The following is a 14373-nucleotide window of genomic DNA, read 5'->3' on the forward strand; positions in this document are numbered from 1 at the left end:
TTTTGTTCTGAAACAAAAAGAGCATTCCTAAATACCTGGTAAATAACACACTAATTCACAATTTATGTGTATTATTTTGGTGTATATTTACATAATTATTGTTGAAATTGTAAAATTGTAATCTTAATTACATTTCTTTAAAACTACAGCTGATCACTTTGCTATACACTATATCAGACATGGGCAAACTAAGGCCCGTTGGGTTTATTAATCCGGTCCGCCGAACGTCACCAAATTCTATTAAAATAGGAACGGGTAAACCTTGTTCAATTGACCTTTTCCTTGTAATGCCCACATTTCCCCAAAAGATGTCGCACTTCAGATACATTGACCTTGTTCTCGTGTATTACCCGTAATTTCCGGACTATTAAGCGCACCCAAATATAAGCCGCACCCACTGAATTTGACAAAGATTTTTATTTTGAACATAAATACGTCGCACCTGTCTATAAGCCACAGTCCCCTGTCACAAGACCCTGAAACCGCACCACAAGAAGTGCAATTGGAACTGATCGCAGCAGAAGTTCAGCTCTATTGTAATGTGATATACACATATATAATAATGTGTATGTAATATTATTTATATATATATATATATATATTTTTTTTTTTTTTTTTTTTTTTTTTTTTCAGTACAGACCAAAAGTTTGGACACACCTTCTCATTCAAAGAGTTTTCTTTATTTTTATGACTATGAAAATTGTAGAGTCACACTGAAGGCATCAAGGGCTATTTGACCAAGAAGGAGAGTGATGGGGTGCTGCGCCAGATGACCTGGCCTCCACAGTCACCGGACCTGAACCCAATCGAGATGGTTTAGGGGTGAGCTGGACCGCAGAGTGAAGGCAAAAAGGCCAACAAGTGCCAAGCATCTCTCGGGAACTCCTTCAAGACTGTTGGAAGACCATTTCAGGTGACTACCTCTTGAAGCTCATCAAGAGAATGCCAAGAGTGTGCAGAGCAGTAATCAAAGCAAAAGGTGGCTACTTTGACGAACCTAGAATATGACATTTTTCAGTTGTTTCACACTTTTTTGTTATGTATATAATTCCATATATAATTCCACATGTGTTATTTCATAGTTTTGATGCCTTCAGTGTGAATCTACAATTTTCATAGTCATGAAAATAAAGAAAACTCTTTGAATGAGAAGGTGTGTCCAAACTTTTGGTCTGTACTGTATATATATTATAATTTCTTCTAGCCCGGCCCCCCTGTCAAATTCTAGAACCCATTGTGGCCCGTGAGGCAAAAAGCCCATCCCTGCACTATGTAGACAAAAGTTTGTAGTCACCAGATCAGATTCACATTGACTTTTGAATATCCCTTTCTGCATTTAGTCCCTGTTTGCTGTAATAATAATCTCCACTCCTTTGAAAAGATGTTCCACTAGCTATTGGAGTGTGGGTGTGGAGGTTTGTGCTGAATAAGCACCGACTGCACCCCAGGCCACTTTGTTTGAAATCAGTGTCTGACCTCACTAATGCTCTGGTGGCAGAATGAGCACAAATCTCCACAAATAGGCTACAAAATCCGGTGGAAAGAAGGTGTTTTACTAAGATGTGATTCTGTTAAGGTCATAGCATTTAATTGATTATTTTAATACTTTCAGTGAACCTTAATGCCTTGTAGATGGGGGAAGGGTCATCCAAGTTTAATTGCAACAATTATTTGCCCTACAGCATACTGATTATAATAAATGAAAAATCAATGGCTTTGCAATGTTCATAAATATGGGTGAGATCAATGTTTACATTGTGAAAGAACATTTCTGAAATTGATTTTGAGCCATTTGGTTATTATTAATACATAAAAGACATTAAATGAAGATTATTACCTTGTGTGCTAAGACAAGAAGGCACACAAGGTTATAAGTTATTATAATACCAACAACTTAATAAAAGTTTATGTATTTGTTTTTTACTTTTAAAGCTGTAAATTCTATTGACTACCTTTTTATGCTCTCTTACTTGTTAGCAGAAAGACAGTGGAGGCCAATAAATTCTACAAAAGATTACTGGTTGCAATATTAAATGAGCAGGATAAAATCTCGCAGCTCTTAATAGCTTGACTTTAAAGATATAATACAGTTATATCAAACCTTATGTTGATCTTTGGACACTCATTCATACCAGTCCAAAAAAAAAAACTATGGTCTCAGACAATCAGTTGTTGCTGCTCATCAATCTAAACCATCTCCAAACAATTTGAAATTCACTAGTGTAAATTGAAAAGGACTGTGATACGGATTGTACAAAATGAAGTGCCTTTGAGTCCGTTCTTTCCCAGGAGTCAGCATCCTGCAAATTATGGTACCGCTTAGAGATATCTCACCTGAATGCCAAAAATATCTATACTATAATACATACACAAGACTGTTTGCCCCTTCCTGATTTCCTTTCAGTACAAGTGTACAGGAGATTTGTTTTGTGCATGCATGAAAATGCTAAATAATTCTCTGTTTTATGTCCAGCTTTTATTTTAAATGGAGAAAATCCTGACAATCCGCATATTGAGATGAATAAATGATGGAAGGAATGAAGACATTTTTTCAAGTAAAATGCTGAAATAAATGGAAGTTACATTTTCTTTAGAAAATCTAATTTTAAATGTAAAACACACACATAAAAACAAACAAACTAACAAACATCATTTTTTTTGTTAATCAATATAGTTTGTGGCAATTTAATTGGTTACTCAATTAAATCAATGTAACAAAAAGTGATTTGCATTCATTTCATTTATTCAATTTTATATTTTATTTTTATATTATAAAATATTATTTGATATTTAACCAAGCAGGAATTCAATTTAAAATCTAAAAAATGTATACAGTTTGTTTAAAATAAATGTTTTGCATTTCTTAAGTGTACTGAAATTGTATCGAACCGTGACTTAAAAACTGAACTGTGAATTTTGTGTGTGTGTGTGTGTGTGTGTATATATTATATGTATACTATTTATTTATTTATACATACTAATAGCATCTCAATTCCAGTACAACAGACATTAAATGGATGAGCAATGCATTAAAATTGCTCATGAAAAGAAACAAGCAACAGGTGTGTTAGACATGACCAAGACGCATATGCGCAAGCAGACAGACGTCTTCAGACAGCCACAGGCTGACCACACTGAATTGACTTGTGATGATGATGTAATTCTGTGACATGCTAAGCACAATTATCTATTCATGATCTTACAACAGTATGTTTCATTCATCGCATAATAGCTGCTGTGACACAGAATTGCACTGAGATGGAAGTGGTTTTCAGTTTACTCTGAGAGCTTCTCACATCATCTCTGGATATCAGATACCATTCCATACCATTTCTATAGATAAAGGCAACAGTTACAGAAGAGATGTGTTCAAATTATCTTTCAAAGTTAAGATTTTTCTTCTTTTTTACACTGTGTATATTAGGTAAGATTTGCTGTTGTTTTTGTTATTGTTTTTTTAATATATCATTTTCTACATACAGTCATGGAATAAAGGATAACAATCTTGAATTCTAAGTTTTTATTTCTCAAAAGAGAAACTATAGATTTTAATTTGTAGTCCCAAACAATATTCCCAAACCAGGCAGCAGAAAAATATTACACCCTTCCTACTTCCACAATCATTAAAGAAAATGTGACTAAGTATCTCTATAACAGCAGAATGTTCTACAACATTCAAGTGTGTGGCAAGAATAAAAATCATCATCCTGTGGCTTCAGAGAAGATACTGGTGCTGCTCATCAGTCTAGGAAGAGTTATAGGACCAGCTCCAAAAGGTTTGAAACTCACAATTCTACAACATGATCGGTTGTTTACAAATACAGAGCTTTCAAGACAGTTGGCAATCTTCAGAGAAATTGGTATCCCAGTGTAGTCCAAATCCAGTCCAGGTTCAGACTGTTCCATGCACAGAAATATCAATACTCAAGAGTTACATCATGTGGCATTCGGGTCTCTGTAATCTCCTCAACAATTAATGTAATTGTATAATTAGTAACTGGTCGGCATATTGTTGAGTCCCAAATTAAATGTGTTTTTTTGGTCATTATAAAATGCAAAAATCTATAGCTAATATAAAGCAATAGAACATGAGGTTTGTGATTTGTGTTTTTTTCTGCACATTCTAAATAACAAGTAATTTATTATATTGAAAATAGACCCATAGTGGCTTTTCTGGTGTAAACAAACTTGTATTTATATTTGTTTAATTTCGGTTTCCCAGTTTTCTTCTCTTGTAAGAAGGAAACAATGTTCTTATGCAATATAAGTTAAATTCATGATTTGGATAAAACAACTGAATAGATGAAGGCAACCATCAACACTTTTTCTGAATATTTTTCAGACAAATGTGAGGCCATCTGTCCAACAGCTAAAGCTTGGCTGATTTGGGTCACGCAACATGACAATGATGCCAAGCACACCAGGAAATCAACATCTGAATTACTAAAGAGGCACAAATATGAAAGTGTTGGAATGGCCACGGAAAAGTCCATACCACATTATTTTTCCCTATCTGTAAGTTATTGGTTTAAAGAATTTAGAAAAACACAACTGTTATTTAGATTATTAGGAGGGTGTACTTTCTTTTTCCCATGACTGTGTCTTCCAGTATTGTACAATTCTGCCTTTAACACATTTTCCATCCGTGTTAATGCAAGACAGTTGTTTGTTTTTAAAAAACAGCTCCCTTTATATGTAAATTAAGCTATGCCTTTGAGAAATTGGCCCAGTGTAGCGTAAATGATTTATTTCATTCACCTACAACAAACTGTGGCATTTAATAATTATACTAAACTAAGAGGAAAACATTTAACAACATGGTTAAAGATTACACACAGTCTACACTTGAAAATGTATTCTTTATGGTCACATACAGTACTTTTCAGAACAAAAACATATAAATAGGCAACCAAAAATGTACAAGTCACAAAAAAACGTGAGTAATAGACAGTACAATTTTATATATGAGGCAACTGTATGTCTGCTGGAAAAAGTGTCAGAAATGTACATAAAGAATAATATAAAAAAAAATTATACTTATGGACAGCTCCCTTGTTGACTGACTCGTCAAGGGAAGTTCAACATTTGTACATAATTCCATTGACATACATACAACTTTATACAGGTGAGTATGAATTTTCAGACAGTTTTTCACATTATCTTGATTGTGGATTTTGACCTATTTCTTGAGGGGTCCTGACATCTTGCGCAGGCCTTTCATCCGATAAAGTAACCCGTTGATGAAGTCCTGTGAGGGTGAATAAACAGAGTATAACAATTTCCTTCCATGTAAAAGCTATAATGAGTACGAGTGAGAATATTTGCACTGTACCTCTTTTGGCTTTCCACATTCTTGCAAAAGCTCCTGTTAAGAGAAAAAAAATAGAAAATGATTCTTATATCATAAAGTTATATAACAAATATAGCCAAGCTACTTGAATAATATATATTGTACAACTGAGCTGTATCTTTGCGGTGCAAACTGTGTTGATTTGGAATTACATCATGATTTTGGTCCCACTGTACAGACTGTCACTTCTGAATTCTTTATGCAAAAATAATTCCTGTCTATAAAAATGCATCAAAATTATTAATTTAAGAGAACTGAACACTTATATTCTGCAGTAAATGCCCTATACAATTGATTTTTTCTTGCTCCAAACAAATCTGAATAGCCACCATGTGCAGTGAAAATCACTTGGATGAATTTTGTTTATGCAGAGATCTTTTAACAGTCACAAAGTGACAAAGGATGCAGATTTGCAACAAACACTGTTGTCACACTGCCATCTTTCCCCGGTACCTTCTCGTCTAGTTCTCACCAGGTCAAAAGGCGGTTCTGAATTACAAGGGAAACATGGCAGTTGTCCAAGCTTAATGAAGCCACGGTTATATACCTAATTAGTGTTCTATTTCACTACTTCTAACCGCCCACATGGATAACATATGCCAGAAATGTCATAAAGAATGGAAGTCACCTTAGGACTAACCAGAAAGGTGATCAGAGATGACAGCTGTCCTCACAAGCATGGTGCACCCAAGTGAAATCATTTTTTACTTTCTGGTGTAGCACACCTCTAATGAATGTCTGTAGAAGTATACATATTCTGTATATATGTATGTATATTCTACAATCCCCATAGTACAATGATATTATGCAATGACAAGGAAGAAAATCATATTATTTCTGCAAGACAGATGATTATTTGGTAATTGGTTTTGAATGGCCACTGTCTGGTCTACTGGACACAGCAGGAAAACACTTACGGGGCTTTCCCCATGAAATGACCTCACAGATTCAGACCACATGATAGTCCTTTTGGACACATTTTATGATCATTCATAATTCTTATGATGCAGCTGTGTTATAATACACTGTACTTTACAACACGATGTACTGTACAATAGTATAGTGTCATGATATACTCATACTATCTTACCTCCCAAAATAGTTTTTAGATTAATAGTACTCTTAGTACTCAATGGCCTAGTGAACCAGTACCAAGATATTTATTGATAAATAAATTCACTTCAATTTACTTTAGTTAAAGAAGTTTGCCAAGTGCCATAAAGTTAAATCCTGCACTGTCTGATCCAAAACAACACATATTACTAATTTAAAAAATCACACTTGATTAATGGCCATAGAACGAAAGTATATTTTCATTATACCAAACTACATTATAGTAAAAATATTGCCGTGGTTCTCCTCATTTATGATGTGATCATTTTTATAAATGAACAAATAAGTTACAACTGTAATCTGCTAAATTAATGCAGATTTTATTTCAAAGTTTCTAGTTGAACAAAACCTATAAATAGTACAATACAAACAAAGAAACCATCTCATTTATAGTACAACTGATTTAAATGCCTATTACAGCTATTCAGGTTATAAACTATACAGTCATATGCTTCTAATATCAGTGAAAATCTAAATTTTTTCCAAATTGGGTAAATTTAACTTAACTTATATTCTCTAATATTACACAAAATATGTTATATTAGGTATTAAAGAATAATAGAATATCTGCATTAGTGGTTTTTTTCCTTTTCTTATGTATGACATGGTTGGCCAAATCAAAGTCACCAAATGCCTAGAGAAAAGGCAGAGATCATTATAGTTTGGCTTTCGGGATAAAACAAGTTATTTTGGTTGCAAGACTATTTTACGACATGATGTGCTATCCAGAGGGAGTCTGCTGGGTTTTGTTCCATGTATTGTTTCTTTCCTGGCATAGCTAGACCTGTGGATAACCATGCCTGCTGCTGTGGGGTGTAATTGTGTGTTTGCCAATAAAAGCATGTGCAATGCACACTGACACCACAATATAACATTATATTGAAAATGTATATACTGTAACAAATTCTGATTGACATAAAGTTAGAATATAATACTGTTATAAAAGCACCATAGCATTTATTTAACAATGTAAGAAACATAGGTGACGTCCAAAATCTCAATATGTCTATATGTAATATTTCTATAGCCAACACTAAAAATCTAACCTACAGTATGGTCTACCATCATGTTGTTTTCTGTAGTTGTGTATGGAGGTGTAATATAAAGTGATAAAGAAAAAATGTACAACTTACATGAAGTCTGGTTCTCTGTTCTTCATCTGAGAGCTCCAGAAGTTCATCAATGTCAATCTCTAACTCAGGAATCTCTTCCTCCTAGGAAAAGCAGATATGTGATAAGCTTTGCTAAAAGATTAGATCAAAATACAGAGTTTTATGTTTGAATTTAGAAAATGCAGAGACACCATGTTGAAGGTAGAAGAATGTGATTCATTTAAAGTGAAGGACATTGTAAATAGTCTTGAGCGATATTGTTAATATAGAAGTACTCAACAAAATGATATATATATAGCACTGTTACTATATTGCACTTTAATGTTTTCAAATGAAAATAATTCTCATTTCTGACCATTTTCAAGTACCTTTATATATATGTTGCTATAAGTTTATTACATTAACATAAAATATAGTAATTAAGGAAACCTAACTATTTTGTTTACGTTGCACAGCCCACACTCACTTCACACTAAGAGGAGCTGATCTGATTGGCTATTGCAATGAGATGCCTTTAATTACCTCTTGATAATAAATTTATCACATTTTGCTACCTTACCACATTCAGTGATAGACACAAATATCAACATCTCGTGGCCTTCACACATGACTGCTGGGGACTCCAACTTACAGCACCCACTATAGAGTTCACAATCACCTTCCCAATAATTAGTCATCAATATACCTTATACCCAATCAAATTACTTTTCTTTTTTACCAAGGCTTAGCATCTTGTGTGCTACTCTGATCACGTCCTGTCTTTTGTACTTTGTTTCAAGGTTACTCTGGTTCAAGGTTGCCCTATATATATATATATAATATACTGTTTGTTGATCGCCTGACCTTTTTCCTCTGATTGCTGATTCTGAGCCTGCATGTCAAATGTATTGTTAAATATTGTACAAATGTTGTTAATGTATTTATTAAAATGAACCTTAACCTGCATTTGCATATATCCAGTGTTTATTAACATAACAAACAAGATCTGTCTTTTACTTGTAATTCTTTGGCTCATGGTCGGTTTTATGAAAATGTATTATAAAATATCTAAAAAATGGATTCTAAAATAACATGGAGAGAATACAGTCTACAGGAACTTTGCCATATAGTAAGTAAAAGTATGAAGAACAGAACATTGCACCCAGTGTTAGTAATGAGCTCTCACACAAAATCTGATGCAGCTTCTCTGCTTCAGTAGAGGGGGACTGAGAAGCTTCACTGAGTCCTGTAATGTGCAGTTTGTCCTAGCTGTTAAATGATCCATGCTAGATAATTCATTATTATAATTCACACTCACAGGAAAACAGGAAGAGCTTTTGTACATGTTACATGTTTGTGCATGTTATGTATAGATCTATTGGCTGCAGTATTATAAGCTAAAGCTTATACGTTTAAAAAAAATGGCTGTCACATTATGTTAACTATGTACAATTGTTAAATCTGCATGCTTAGACACCTGACCATATGATTGGTATGTGCTTTTTTGAAAATCCCTTTCTACATTTAGCCCCTATTTTCTTTTATAACAACTGCCACTCTTCTGGGAAGATGTTCAGGTAGTAATAAAGAATGAGAAGGCTTGGGGTGCAGGCCACTCAAGATTTTCCACTCCAACCCATATCTTTATGGAGATCTCCATGTGCAGAAGGACATTGTCATGCTGGAACAAGTTTGGGTCTCCTAGTTAAGAGCAAGTAAAATCCTTCAATACATCCTTTACAATTGTATGCCCCCAGCTCTGTGGTGACAGTTTGGGGAAGAACCACATAGAGCTGGAAAAGGCAGATGTCCCAATACTTGTCCATAAAGTGTATGACCAAAGATTGTGATGGGGCCACAAAATAAAATGTGAACCCATGACAATTTCTATGCAAGAAAAAAGATTAGTGTAATAATTGCTATGTTACTATGCTAAAGTATGTCTTTTTTGTCTTCACATTGTGTATAAGGTTTGAAAGCATACAATATTGTTTTGAGGTGTTGGACATTTGATGACATCAGAAGCAATATTTCATGCAATTGTATACTTAGGTATTATATTGCAACTCTTAAGTTATATAATATTCAGTTGTAGTGGGCCCTGCTGAATTGGCACTTATATGATATGTAGACTTTTAAAGCTCCTAGGGCATTTGAAGATTTTAAGTGTTCTATCCATCTATCATCATCTTTCTGCACCAGGGCCAGAAATGAGTATGTGATAAAACTCGAGTAGCTGAATAATTTATTTCAGGACAAGCCTTGCTTGAAATATTTTGGACATACACTAGTTTGGATTAGTGCAAATCCTAACATTTCTTTCTCTGAAACTAATATAATGGCTAGTATCATAATCCTTCCAGAAAAATAAAGGAAATTTCTACTACAAACATAAAACAGTAGTTATAAAGGTTATATCCAATTAGAACACTTCTACTGTGAGTTTTTATGATGAAACTTTCTGTGCACCAAGTCTAAAGCTAAATGTTTCTGCCACAGCTAGGTGCACAATTTTGCTTTCCATCAGTTCGCCTAATTTTTTAACAGATGGCCCTATCATTGCTTTTATATACCCAAAGTGCTTTCCATCTAAGCTTCCATGCATTCACTTGTCTCTTGTCATCAATTCAAACAACGTTGCTGATAGGAAGTCATCATGACATATGATTTATTTATTTATTTGTAATACATGAAAATGCAGTCAGAGACACACAAAGGCTTTGTGGCATCCAATGAGTGGCTGAATGCATTAGAGATGAGAATGAATAATTCATTCAGTGACACTGGGGACTGACGGTAAACGCTTCCACATGAAGACTTGCCATACCCAAAGCGTAACCTTTCAGCCAAGCCATGCAAAATTCAGCCTCTTTATCGACCATGTGGACAAATGCATTGCCACTCAAGTACTGTGACTTAGCACCTAGCTAAGTGCTTTCTAAGTAGAAAACTTAATAATAAATTGCTTTTATAAAGAAATACAGCTGTTCATGCAAAATAAATGCAAAAATGCAAAAAGAAAAATGCTAAATATGATATTATAGTGAGATTATTTAGTCATGGAAGAAATATTTTTTATTAATGTACTGAAAGTAAGACTTGTTAGCAATGTTTTAACCATGCGAACCAGCACTTTAACGGACATGGCCTCCATAAAACCTTGAAAGAAGGTAAGGATTTTGTGAAAATGTGAACATCAGCTGCATCACAAGCGAACATTAGCCTCAACAATCTGTCTAATATTGTGTGTAAAGTACTCTGCATACATAAACTAAAAGCACCAGAGTGCATAAATGCCTCAAGAAACCTTCTGCATGAGAATGTAGGTAGACAACAATCACAGTCTCACTTTAAACATTAGAATCGTCTATAATGCTAACACACAAAATTCTGTCTAAACAAACTTACAAGCATGTTGTCGAACATCCCACAGAGCAGTAGAGTGATGTATACCACAGAGAGCATAATGTGAACATAATGAATGTTTGCATATTAGAACATCAGTTTTCTGGCTTCTAGTTTCATAATCAAATAAAATATAGGGTATTTTAGGCTGCAAGGCCATTAAGAAACATGTGTCTAGGTCTCTTGTTTGCAAACATTCCCAAAATTTGGCAATCAAAAAGGGCATAATATCTGGAAGTTCAAGCACTTTTATACTGTATTTGAGCTCATGAATAAATGGATATTGTTGTAGGGATGATGGAGGCAGCACTGTCACTCAATGGGTAACATTGCCATCTCACAGCTCCCCAGTTTGATCCTAAATTCAGGTCATGGACTGAGTGTAATTTGTGTGCATGTTCTGCTGTGCCCATTGGCTTTCCTCTGGGTTCTTCAGTTTCCTTCTATCATTTTAAAACAAGGATCCACCTCTTGAGTGCAGCTAGGTGTTAATTAGTGAGTCAATAAGAGATAAAAAAAAATCGAATTGGGTGTTTCTCACAAATTTGCAAGTGTGAGAAATTATAGAAATTTTTTCAACCATGTGATTTTCATCATAGTTATGAAAACATAACAGGAACATGAATCCAGTTAATGGAGAAAAAAGAAGAATGATAGCAGAAATAAGCTTACGCAAGGTTCCCTGGTGGTCTAGTGGTGAGGATGCGGCGCTCTCACCGCTGCGGCCTGGGTTTGATCCTCGGTCAGGGAACCAACCCCAGCCATTAGGGTTACACAAGCAAGTGCACTCTTAGTCCCAAGCCCGGATAAATGGGGAGGGTTGTGTTAGGAAGGGCATCCAGCATAAAAACATGCCAAATTGAACATGCAGATCATGAATACGGATGATCCGCTGTGGCGACCCCTAATGGGAGAAGCCAAAAGAAAGAAAGCAGAAATAGGCTTTCTCCATTGTAAAAAGGGTAACTTCAGATCAGCAAGAATGTCTGGGACATTCTAGTTGTCTTTCATTTTCAAGTTTACAAGAAACTATTTGATATCATTTTATTGAAGAGTAAATTTATATAAATAGAGATTTCTTATCATTGTTGTTTGTTTAGATGTATGCACTTGGATAGCCTGCTTTTGAGACTTTACAGTAAATAACCATTTATGGACTGTTATGATCCTGTCATGTGATAGTTCTGTGCCAGCTTTTCAAATGATACCTAAAAAACATGTCAACAGTTTATGGTTCTTTAGTCGACAATCTATCATGTTGTCACTAGTCTGCTATCACAATTTAACAACCACTTCTTGTTTAAATGTATAAAATGTTGGTTGTTTAACATATTTCTGATGCATTTATAATGTAGAGATGTAGCTGATTACAGTGATTTCCTTACTGTATTTAGAATAAAAGATTTTGCCAATAAGGTGATAAGTTTATCAGTTTATACATTTTTCTCCTTTATTAATGTCCACATGTCTCAATACAATACAACAATTTCATTTCAGTTCAAATGACGTTTACAAGCCGCACATGATCAACAAACGCAACTTAGATTTTTTTTAAAGTGAAAAAATAAACTAAAACTGTTTCTCTCTCCTGTTCATCTGTGAGCTAAATCTCACACAGATCCTGTGCTACAATATGCTGCAAGTGATTTTGGCTGCAACCCACCGACTGACACTGTCACTCTGTCGAGAGGACACTGATAATCAGCGGAAGTGGGAGGCAAATAGACAGGAATCAGTGTATATAACTCAAAAACAAGCAGGCATGTCAGCCTAAGCGTTTCACCTTCCAGACTTTAGTCCTAGCTTTAAAATTATTGTACAACTTATATTCAAACCCAACCAATATAGAAAGCAAACATCACATAATGTTTTTAAAATTGCCTGTCATAACTTCCGTTTGTACATTGCAGTGGGAGCCTTGTTGCCATGGTATCTCCAGAGACAGCTGAGCGTATTTCATATAAATCTCACATTTACAACACCCCCCCAAAGACACCTTCTCTAATAAAAACATAGGCAATCCAGTGTGTAGGACCTCCAGGATAATGTATCTTCCTGCGTGATCAAGGCATTCGTCTAATAATCTGAAACAACACTCAACAGGACCAAGTTGCTATAGTTGGGTCCTTGAGCCAGACCCTTAACTTTGTTGTATCCTGTCTCAGTCATTTGAAGTAAGATTAGCAAATAAAAATGTCACCCAAAAGCAAAAGTAGAGTGCTCATTCTATGCATTTTTTAAAAGTATATAGTATGTCCAAGTCCATGACAAACCAAGGGATAGCTGTAGTTATTTATTTTCTCACTGATCCATGCCATAAGTTTAGTTTTTATTTCTGGCCAGTTTACTGCCTTAGCAGGAAGGCATATGAGGACACCTAAGGTAAGATACAACCTGTCAAGTGACAAGCATGACAAGACAGCAGAACTGATCTCACTGATCATTAATCTATGGCAGCACCAGGTTCAGTACTACAATCCTGAATTAGTCCTCTAGTATTTTAGAATTTAGTGTGATAAATAAACTGGTTAAAAATGGGCTCTTAATTGATCATTTATGAAGACTGAACCTGAGTAGCCATGTCTCTCTGGGTGTGTACTACACACTTTACCCTGTTGGATGATTTACTAAACAGGTCTAAACGACATACTCTCTAAGAACTTACAGTGCTCTGATCATTCTGTCTCTCACCTCACAGTCATAAAGCAGGTGCAGCTGCCCGTCGATCCACTCCTCAATGTCCAATCTCCTTTGGAGGTCTTTACGGTTGTATTTCACTGTCAGTTTGCCCAGCTTGCGATGGGGGGGCTCCTCCTCTTTGGTTTGAAACATCACCCTGGACTGGGTGCCTGGTTCCGACGCCATGGCTGCCACGGCTGCACACAAACAAGGAAGAGCACTCTGCAAGCCGTGTCTCTCTCTCTCTCTCTCTCTCTCTCTCTCTTTCCCTCTCTGTCTTGCCACCTCTCTTTCTGTCACCCTCCCTCTCTCAGAATTGCTGCTCACGCTCTCTACAACAGCCCCTCTGACTGGCTTTTTATTACAGCTCTTCTTCTCTCTGTCTTTCTCTCACTGTCTTTTAGCTACTTGCACGCTCACCGTCTGTTTCTTTGGAGGCTTGTAATGGAAGCTTTTGTGTATGTGTGTGTGTGTGTGTGTGTGTGTGTGTGTGTGTGTGTGTGTGTGTGTGTGTGTGTGTGTGTGTGTGTGTGTGTGTGTTGTTTCCCAGAGTGTTTTATGAGAGTCCATGAGCACAGGTCACAGAGAGAGAGACTGATAAGCTGAAAAGTACAAGATGAGTAACAGGGTTTACTGAAAAACACCCAACTTTATGTTACATCCACACTTTACACAGCTTTCACTGTAAATGGCTTAATGGAGGAAACATACTGCATGTTGATGCAATATATCTGC

General features: G+C 35.5%; 1 protein-coding gene across 1 annotated transcript; it reads right to left on the reverse strand.

The window, feature by feature from the left end:
* Positions 1–2906: 2906 nt before the first annotated feature.
* On the reverse strand, positions 2907–14054 carry ppp1r14d (protein phosphatase 1 regulatory inhibitor subunit 14D). Its single transcript, XM_046855085.1, has 4 exons — positions 13651–14054; positions 7597–7677; positions 5333–5365; positions 2907–5248 (listed from the first exon to the last, which is right to left on the reverse strand). Exons 1-4 carry the CDS (start codon positions 13822–13824, stop codon positions 5180–5182), a joined length of 357 nt encoding a protein of 118 aa, XP_046711041.1. The 5' UTR covers positions 13825–14054; the 3' UTR covers positions 2907–5179.
* Between the last annotated feature and the right edge of the window lie 319 nt (positions 14055–14373).

Source organism: Silurus meridionalis, chromosome 8 (assembly GCF_014805685.1).
Source record: "Silurus meridionalis isolate SWU-2019-XX chromosome 8, ASM1480568v1, whole genome shotgun sequence".
Classification (NCBI taxonomy): Eukaryota; Metazoa; Chordata; class Actinopteri; order Siluriformes; family Siluridae; genus Silurus; species Silurus meridionalis.